Source organism: Dendrobium catenatum, unplaced genomic scaffold, assembly GCF_001605985.2.
Source record: "Dendrobium catenatum unplaced genomic scaffold, ASM160598v2 fragScaff_scaffold_1125, whole genome shotgun sequence".
Taxonomy (NCBI): Eukaryota; Viridiplantae; Streptophyta; class Magnoliopsida; order Asparagales; family Orchidaceae; genus Dendrobium; species Dendrobium catenatum.
The window spans coordinates 758,806-768,528 of NW_021319587.1; the positions used below are offsets into that span (position 1 = coordinate 758,806).

The 9,723-nt window shown below is 34.0% G+C and overlaps 1 protein-coding gene and 1 non-coding gene across 2 annotated transcripts; both read left to right on the forward strand.

Annotated features, from left to right (window-relative positions):
• The first annotated feature begins 1,139 nt into the window (after window positions 1–1,139).
• LOC114580620 lies at window positions 1,140–1,703 on the forward strand. Its single transcript, XM_028698707.1, has one exon. It carries the CDS (start codon window positions 1,140–1,142, stop codon window positions 1,701–1,703), a length of 564 nt encoding a protein of 187 aa, XP_028554540.1.
• Window positions 1,704–8,685: 6,982 nt separating this feature from the next.
• Window positions 8,686–8,759, forward strand: TRNAI-AAU. The gene has a single exon. It is a non-coding gene; the product is annotated as a tRNA-Ile (tRNA).
• The last annotated feature ends 964 nt before the right edge of the window (window positions 8,760–9,723 follow it).

The following is a 9,723-nucleotide window of genomic DNA, read 5'->3' on the forward strand; positions in this document are numbered from 1 at the left end:
GCCTACAACATCTGATAAGTTGGATGTTGAAATTGTTGCTTCTCAAGCTCCTTTGCATACTTCTAATGCTGAAATTATTTTAATGGAAGAGAATCATGAAACAAATCTGAACAACAATGAGGCTTCCGATCCCAATATCTTCATTTCCATAGAATCTATGCTAAAAGATACTAATAATTTAGAGGAAGCTCATATTGATTTAGTTCATATTACTTCTAACATTGTTGAACAACAATCTAATGCCTTTGCTAATGATGCTGCTAATAGGGAAAGTGAGATTATTGCGGATGGTAACACCGTTACTTGTGAAGAAGGGGAATTTATCCCTCCTTCAAATGAGGTGATTAATGTCCTACCGAATGGAAACCGTGTGAGTAATAATGTAGTTTCCTCTTCTACTGCTTTTAATGCTAATTCTAAAAATTCTGATGAGGATGGCTTTTCGAAAGCTACAAAAAAGAAAGGGAAAAATCAAAAAAATTCCCTACCTTCTACCCCCCGTTCAACCCATGCTCAAAATTCCTCCAAATATCTTAATGATTAAAGCTCTTCTTTGGAATGTTAGGGGTATTGGGGGTAAGAATTCGATTGCTAGAGTTAAAAACCTTTCTAGAATGCATAGTATCATGTTTTTAGTTTTAATTGAACCTCTTATTTCTTCTAATAAACTTTGTTCTACTGCTTCGAAATTGGGCTTTTCTAATTTTGCTGCTAATTGTTCTAACAAGATATGGATTATGTGGAATAGCAATATTAATGTGAACATTATATCTGATTTCCCTCAAATTATTAATTGTGAAATTGAATTTTTTAACTACAAGTGTTATGCCTCTTTTGTCTATGTTGCTACCACTAGATGGAATCGTATCCCTCTTTGGGATCAAATACGACAATTTTCTAACAATATAAATGGCCCTTGGTGCATTGGTGGTGATTTTAACATTATTTCTAATGCTTCGGAAAGAAGAGGAGGTAATTTGCCTAACTCTGTTGCTATGGAAGATTTTAATTATGTTATCTCTGACTGCTTTCTGAATGATATTGGCTTTAATGGTAGTCCTTTCACCTGGAATAGATCCACTATTTGGTAGCGTCTGTATAGATTTCTTTTCAACAATGATTGGCTCTCTATGTTCTCCATGTCTTCTGTTGATCATCTTAGTAGAACTTTATCTGACCATTGTCCCTTATTGCTTAATATCAATGCTAATATTAAAGTGGGCAAGGCTACTTTTAGATTCCAAAATATGTGGATTTCTCATGCTGATTTTAAGAATGTTATTAGTACCAACTGGAATGCTCTCATTTACCCTAATAATGACATTAAAGGTATGTTTCGTCTTTGGTCTAAACTTAGTAGATTAAAACATGTTTTAAATTGGTGGAATAAAAATGTCTTTAAGAATGTCTTCACCAACATCAAGGAAGCTGAACTGAAAGTTCTTGACCTTGAAAATTCCTATATGGTTGATCCTTCTAATGAGAATTTGATTATGCTTAACTGTGCTAAGGATTCTCTTATTCTGCTTCAGGATCAGGAGGAAATTTTTTGGAAACAAAAAGCTAATTTCAAATTTACTTTGGAAGGAGATAGGAATACTAAATTTTTCCACGCCATGGCTAATCGTAATAAGACTAAGAATTATATTCATAAAATTGTTGAATGTGATGGCTCTATCATTGATTCCGAGGAACTTATTTGAAAATCTGGTGTGGAACATTTTAAGAACAGGTTCAATGATCATTTTACCAATGCCCCTTTATTGAATCCTCACGTTATCCCGCATATTATTAATGATTTTGATAATGATTCTCTTTGTCTTTACCTTCTGATGTGGACATTTACAATGCTGTTGTGGATTTGAATGGTGACTCCATTGCGGGTCCGGATGGTTACACTACTAAATTTTTTCAGAAATGTTGGGATATTGTTAAAGTTGATATTATTGATGCTGTTATCGATTTTTTTAAGGGTTCTCCCTACCCGAAATTCTTCACTTCTACTAATATTGTTCTTATTCCTAAAATTGTTGGGGCTAATAAGTGGAATGACTTTAGACCTATAAGCCTTTGTTCTTTTTTTAATAAACTTATTTCCAAAATTATCTCCAAAAGATTGGAAAGCATTCTTCCTAGAATTATTTCTTGTAATCAAACTGGTTTTGTTAAAGGTAGGAGCATTTTCGATAATGTTTTATTGACTCAAGAGCTTGCTCATGAAATTAATACTAAAGTTAAAGGTGGCAATATCATTTTGAAACTGGATATTTCTAAAGCCTATGATAATCTTAACTGGAATTTTTTTTATAAGGTTATGTCTTTATTTGGCTTTAGTGATTTCTTTATAAAGTTGGTTAAAAATAGTTTTGATAATTGTTACTTTTCTGTTATTATTAACGGTAGGAACCATGGTTTTTTCAAGTCTTCTAAAGGTTTAAGACAAGGTGATAATATATCCCCGACGCTTTTATTATTGCTATGGAATACCTATCTAGGGGTATTGAAGATTTATACTTAAGAAATCATAAAATTCACTTTCGTACTATTAGAGGTTTTTCGATTTCTCATCTTAGTTTTGCTGATGATTTTATTCTTTTCTCTAACGGCTTGATTAACAATATTAGACTTTTGAGTAATTTTCTGGTTCAATTCCATGCTTCTACTGGTTTAGCGATTATTGCTGGTAAATCTATCATTAGAGATAGAATCACTGCTATTCAAAGAATTTGTGATTTTCAAGCTAAAACTTTACCCATTAAATATTTGGGCACCCCTATTTTTAAAGGTAAAAAGCAAAGTCACTTTTTTGAAGATATTTTTTCTTGCTTCTAGAAAAAATTAACCCATTGGTCCACTAATTTGTTGTCTTTTGGGGATAGATTAATCCTTATTAAATCTGTTTTGAATTCCATTCCTATTTACTTATTGCACACTCTTCAACCTACTACTACTATTTGCCTTAGAATTGAGAGAATGATAAACAAATTTTTTTGGAGTTCCAAACTTAATAGCAATGGTATTCGTTGGACTTCTTGGAACAACATTTGTGGCATTTATAACGAAGGTGGTTTAGGTTGCAAAAATCTTTCTGATATGGTACAAGCTTTTTCTCATAAACTTTGGTTCTATTTCAAATCTAATGAGAGTTTATGGGCCCGTTTTATGAACGCTAAATATTGTAAAGATTTTCACCCTCTGCTTGGTGTTTATAAAGCCACTGATTCTTTGACCTGGAAAAGACTTTGTAAAATCAAGTGGACTGCCGAACGTTTCATTCAATGGGGAATTGGTAACGGTAATGTTTTCTTTTGGCAAGATAATTGGATTGGTCCTTTTTCGATTGATAATTTTTTAAATACCTCTTCTATAGATAATATTAAGGTTTCTAATTTTATTGCTAATGGGAGCTGGAATGTTACTAAACTTTTGGAGGTTATTCCTCCTTTTATTGTTTATATGATTCTGCCGATTCCCTTAGATTTGTTTTGCAAGGATAAAATTCTATTTAAGCTGTCTTCTTCGGGTAATTTCCAGATGAAAAAAGTGTGGGATTCCTTCAGGTATAGGAACAACTATTCTCTTATTTACTCCTCTTTATGGCATAACATTATTCCTACATCTTATTCTATTTTAGCGTGGAGATGTCTTAAAGGCTTTATCCCTGTTGATACTTTAATTCAGAAAAAAGGTTTTAGTTTCCCTTCTAAATGCCAATGTTGTTCTAACATTGAGAGTGTTAATCATGTTTTTGTGAATGGAACTATAGCAAAGCAGATTTGGCATCACTACTTTGCTTTGGCTAAACGGAATCATGGGGATACTTACAATGAACTCCACTCCTTATTGAAAGAGTGGATGATCAACTCTAAGGGTCACATCTTAAACTTGATCCCTGTTTTTATTTTATGGTTCATTTGGAAAGCGAGAAATTAATCCAAACATTGTGATATTAAGATGGATGCTAATGTTATTATCACTAATATCAATCATAAAATTCTGCATCTGTCCTCCTGTAATTTAATTACTATTAAAAACTGCAAAAACTCTCATTATTTGGCTGATTCTCTTGGTATCAAAGTGGGTGAGAATGTTTACAGGTTTTCTCCCAAACTTGTTGTTTGGAGGAAGCCCTCTCTTCCTTTTGTGAAATTGAATACCGATGGTTCCGTAAGAAACTCTGTTGCTGGCACGGGTGGTATTATTCGTGATCATGAGGGTAACGTGTTAGCTGCCTTTGCATACTTACTCTGTCATTACTGCTGAACTCACTGGGGTTTCCCTTGGTATTGATATATGCATTAAGATGGGTTTTTTAAATGTCTGGATTGAGGTGAATGCTGATCTTGTGATTCAGATTATTAATAACCATGCTCAGGGAAATCCTCAAAATTTTTATCTAATTAGGAAAATTAAAAATTCTCTGTCTTCTCTCAATTTTAATATTTCTCATATATACCGTGAAGCAAATGCATGTGCTGACTAGCTGGCTAATTTCGGCTTTCAGCTTGAGTGTTATCAAGATTTGAATATTTGCAATTTAAATTCTCTTTTGAAAGGTATGATCACCCTTGATAAAATTGCCCTTCCTTACATTAGACATGGTTAAGCTCTTGTTTTTTTGGTTATGTGGGGGGTTTCCTTTTACTGCTGGTTACCGTTATTTCAGGGGTTTTTCTGATAGCTACTTTAGTCAAGTTCATTACGATAGAATGTGTATTTCTATTTGGCTGGTTTGTTGTTTTATTGTTGCTGGCTTAAGACCTCATGGGATTTTGTCTACTTGGAACCGTAAAGTCGTTATCTATCTTGTTCAGACTATCTTTGCTTTAAAAGGTCTTTTAGATGATTCTACTGTTACCAGGCTTGGCTTCTCTATTATCATGGGTATTAGGACCATTAAGCTTTTGTTTGGAGGTCTTATTTTCTGCTTTCAAGCTTTGTATACTATTGACAGAAAGTCTATGCTGGTTGAGGTTACCTATCAACTGCTCTCTTGGGAGCTTAAACGAATGCAAGTTTCATTTAGATGGCACGTTAGTAATTGCTGTCTTGGGAGCTTTAATGTTTGCAAGGTTCTTCTCTTTCCTCTCTTTATCTACTATTTCTATTTCCTTTTGAGTTTTTGCAGGACATTCGTGCCGGAAGCTATTTATTGGATCTTCCTTTTTTGGGTGCTGTCGTCTCACAGCCTGATAGATATTTACTATCAATTTTGTAATCATAGGATAAGGACCGACCGGCTTCTAGTTTTTTTTTCTCTCTTTTTTGGATTGTAGCTCTTCGGAACAGTAGTAAGCTGGTTGGTCCTTTAAAGGACTTTGTAACCGATTTTTGAAATTAACATGTAGGCCCCTCCGTGGGTTTTAACTAAAAAAAATGTATGAAAGACATTAAATAAACATTTATAAATAATACAAATAATGATTTTTTTTTAAATTTAGTCTCCATTTGGAGCAACTTTCTTATTGATTTTTACAACAATTTTTAGTACATATGTTTTTCGTGCAATAAATTATTATACTAAAAACCTACTTTAAAGAGAAAATCATCTTAAATGAAGCCTTAATTGTTTAAGCAATAATTTATGATCGGGTTAGTGTGAAATTAAGGTTTTGTTTGGAGAAATTATTATGTGCGGTCACCGAACGACGTCCAGAGGCGAATGAAAACGCGCCTTGTCATTTTTTTGTTGCGCTTCTAGATCATTAGGTGACTACACAGAATAATTTCTACTTTATTTGGGACGACTTCCTTACATTTTCTTAAATCAAATTTTTATTAAAAAAAATTAATTTTTATACTTAAGATTTGCTTCGAGAAACAGTAATAAATTCTTTTCAAACAAAAAATAATAAAAAAAATTAACCTTAATGAAGTTTAAATTAAATATTAAAAATTTATAATCAGAATTAGATATTTTCTTTGGTTTGGTCAGGGGCATTAGGAGAGAGGGGAGATAAAGGGGAGGTTGTAAGGCTTATAAGGTCACATCATTCTATGCCTTTCAGATAATCCCATGATCCATCCCATAACTTTTCTCTCTCTATACATATTGTCGGTGTTTAATATATATATTCTATGCACTGCACTAATACTAATAATAGTATTATAAAGTAGTTTAAGGGTGTCAAAAAACGATCTAATTCGTCAATATGATCCGAACCTGACACAAAAAATTAGGATTAAAGTTGGTTGATTTAATAAATCGGTCTGATTAGAGTTCAGAATTCAGACCTGACTATTAAATGGGTCGGATTTGGATTCACCAGCTAACCTAATTTTGACATGTTTAATTTTATTTCTTTTATAAAATATATTATTTAAAAGCTATTATTTTTTTTAATAAAAAGTATTTGGTCGGGTTCGGGTCATTTAGATTGCTTGTGGGTCAGGTTTAGGTCGGCATTTTTGACCTGTTTGTTAAGCGGGTCGTATTCAGATTAATTAGATTCATGTCGGATCAATTTTGGGTAGGACTAGAATCCGACTTGTTGACCCGTTTTCACGCCCTATCTACCAAGAAAAAATATAGAGAATAAAAAAAGCTTAATTATAATTTCTTGGCCTTTTTTAGTATTTGTTCTCTTAATGGTATTAGTTTGTATTTATTATAGTGTTTATGGTTCATTATATTAATATTATTATTGTTATGTCCTAAAATATTCATGGCGGTAGAGAAATATGAAGTTTAACGTCTTAGCATTGTACAAAGATCCAGCACACAAGCAAATAAGAAAGAGAATGTAGCATTCATAATAGACACTAGAGTTTTTATGTGGAAACCCCTGAAAAGGAGAAAAAACAATGGGGCCTGGCCTAGTTTGAATGAATCCACTATTATTTGCAGCCGATTACAAATGAGACCCTTCATGGGAGGAAAGGCAATGGCTTGATATAACAGATATACATCACATAGAATGCATTACATGGTATAAATTGGAAGAAATATTCATTTAATCGGCATGACCATAGTCGGCAGGCAACGGAGGTTGGAAGGATCATAATCGGCAGGGAAAAAAGGGTTAGAAAGACCGTTGTCTAACGATGAAGGTCGGAAGGACCATAGTCAGCAAGAGACAGGGGTCAGAAAGACCGTTGTCTAACGATGGAGGTCGGAAGGACCGTTGTAGGTGACGAAGGTCAAAATGATTGTAGCCGGTAAGAGACATGGGTCAGAAAAATCGTTGTTTAGTGGAGGAAATCAAAAGGACCAAAGTAGGAGACGGGATCGGAATACCCATAGTCGGTAGGAGATAAGGGTCAGAAAGAATGTTGTCTGTTGATGGAGGTCGGAAGGACCATAGTGGGTGACGAAGGTCGGAAGGATAATTTTCATAAGACAATGGTGGTGCGGGAGAAGTCCAAGCCTCAGTTGGTGGTACGGCAGAAGTCCAGACCTCAGGAGGTGGTACAGTAGAAGTATAGGCATTAGGTGGTGGTCCGGTAGAAGTTTGGGCCTCATGTGGTGGTTAGACAGAACATCAGGCCTTAGGTGATGGTCTGGCAGAAGTCATGGCCTTAGGTGGTAGTACGGAAAAACTTCGGCGTTAGGTGGTGGTCCAACAGAACTTTGGGCTTCACGTGATGATTCGGTAGAACTCCAGGCCTCAGTTGGTGGTATGGCAGAACTCTGGCATCATGTGGTAGTTCGGCAGAACTTCTGGTCTCAAATTGCGGTCCAGTCAAAGCCTGGGACTCAAGTGGTGGTCCTGCGGAACTCCAGGCCTTAAGTGGTGGTCCGGCGGATGTCCGGGCCTCAGGTGGTGGTCGGACAAAAGTTCAAGCCTAAGGTAGTGGTCAGGCGAAAGTTTGGGCCTAAGGTGGTGGTATGTCCAAATTCTGGGCCTCAGGTGGTGGTCCGGTAGAAGTTCTGGTGTCAGGTGGTGGTCCGGTAGAAGTTCGGGCCTCAGGTGATGCTCCGGCAGAAGTCCGTGCCTCAGGTGTTCTCGTGGAATTTTGGGCTTCATGTGGTCAAGGAGGAGCGAGGAGGCAAGAGCGATCTCTGATCTCTCTCTTACTCTCTTGCTTAGGGACCTTTTTCAAAAGAAAGGAGTTGTCTATTTATAGATTTTCTAAAGTGGCATGGTCTGTAAATAAGGGGAAGATCAAGGGTTAATGGGGAGTGGTTTGAATGGACTGCCAATGTTGAATCTCTTGATCATGAACTGTTTGTTAGACATTTGAACGTCTTAGTGATGTCAGAATTCCGTGTTCTTGGGGTTGTTGGATATGTCTTTTCAAGCCGCTCGATTTGATTATAAGCATGTTATGTTTGGAAACCATTTGGTAAACCAAATTATGGTTCAAACCTTCCAACAACGCTTCTGGATCTTGATTTTGACCCATTTGAGCTCGTATTGAGTCGAATTTGGTGTCATTGGGTTCGTATTTCCGAGATGTTCAATTCAACTATAAGATTTTTGAAATTGGAGTTCAAATGATCCCAAATTTAATTTTAGAAGTTTCCAAATTGATTTTTCTCGAGTCATGCCCGATCAAGATAATTTTTTTTAAGGATGTATCAATTATATATGTTTAATATTTATGTTATTGTAATATTTATTCAAACTATTTATCATGTATTTTTTAAATTTTTATCAATATATTATTATTGATGAAGAGTTGTTTATTTAAAACAGTACTAAACAAAATATATATTACCCTTATTTCACATCAGCATCCTAAGGCCTATTAGCTCAGTTGGTTAGAGCGTCGTGCTAATAACGCGAAGGTCGCAGGTTCGAAACCTGCATGGGCCAAACATTTTATCTGAAGCAAATTTATTTTTATTTTTCAATTTGCGTTGCAGAGCACATGAAACTCCATTATTACATAATTGCCCCTCTGTGAGCACTATTTAACCAGGCAATATTTTGAAGTAGTTGGTAATTATAATTATATAAATAAATGTAAATAATTATATATTAAAAATTTAAATATGTAAAAATTTAATAGGAGTATGTATCTAAAATTTGCTTTTTATCAAAACACAAAATTCTTTATTTTTTCAATGAGATGAAATTTACATAAAAAGTTAATTACACTTCTCTTATGGATAGTGCTTTTGCAATTTCAACAATTATGATGGATTAAATTTTTTTGGATTTATGCAAATTTCTCTCAAATAACCCGACAAAATTAATCAGTTTTCATAATTTTAATTTCTTTTTGGGCTGAAATGCAAAAAAAAAAGCGCATAAAGGAGAGTTGATCACTTTTTAAATCATTAAGGGGTTGTTTGGATACAAGCATGATTTAATTTTAATAGGATTTAGACTTCGTTAGTGACGGCTTTCTTACTAGTTCTTAAAACAGCTTTTTATTACAAAAATTATATAAAAAAGTTGCTTTAAGAAGTAATAAGAAAGTCATCTCAAAGGAAGCCTTAGGGTTCGTTTGGGACGGCTTTTTTATTGCTTTCTAAAACGGAGTTTTAGTACAAATTTTTTTATTTTTGTACTAAGACTCCGTTTTAGAAAGTAATAAAAAGCCGTCCCAAACGAAGCCTTAGTAAATCCTATAAACTCGAATTTAGGATTTGTTTGAGACTATTTTCTTACTGCTTCTTAAAACAGATTATTATTATTATTATTATTATTATTATTATTATTATTATTATTATTATTATTATTATTATTATTATTATTATTATTATTATTATTATTATTATTATTATTATTATTATTATTATTATTATTATTATTATTATTATTATTATTATTA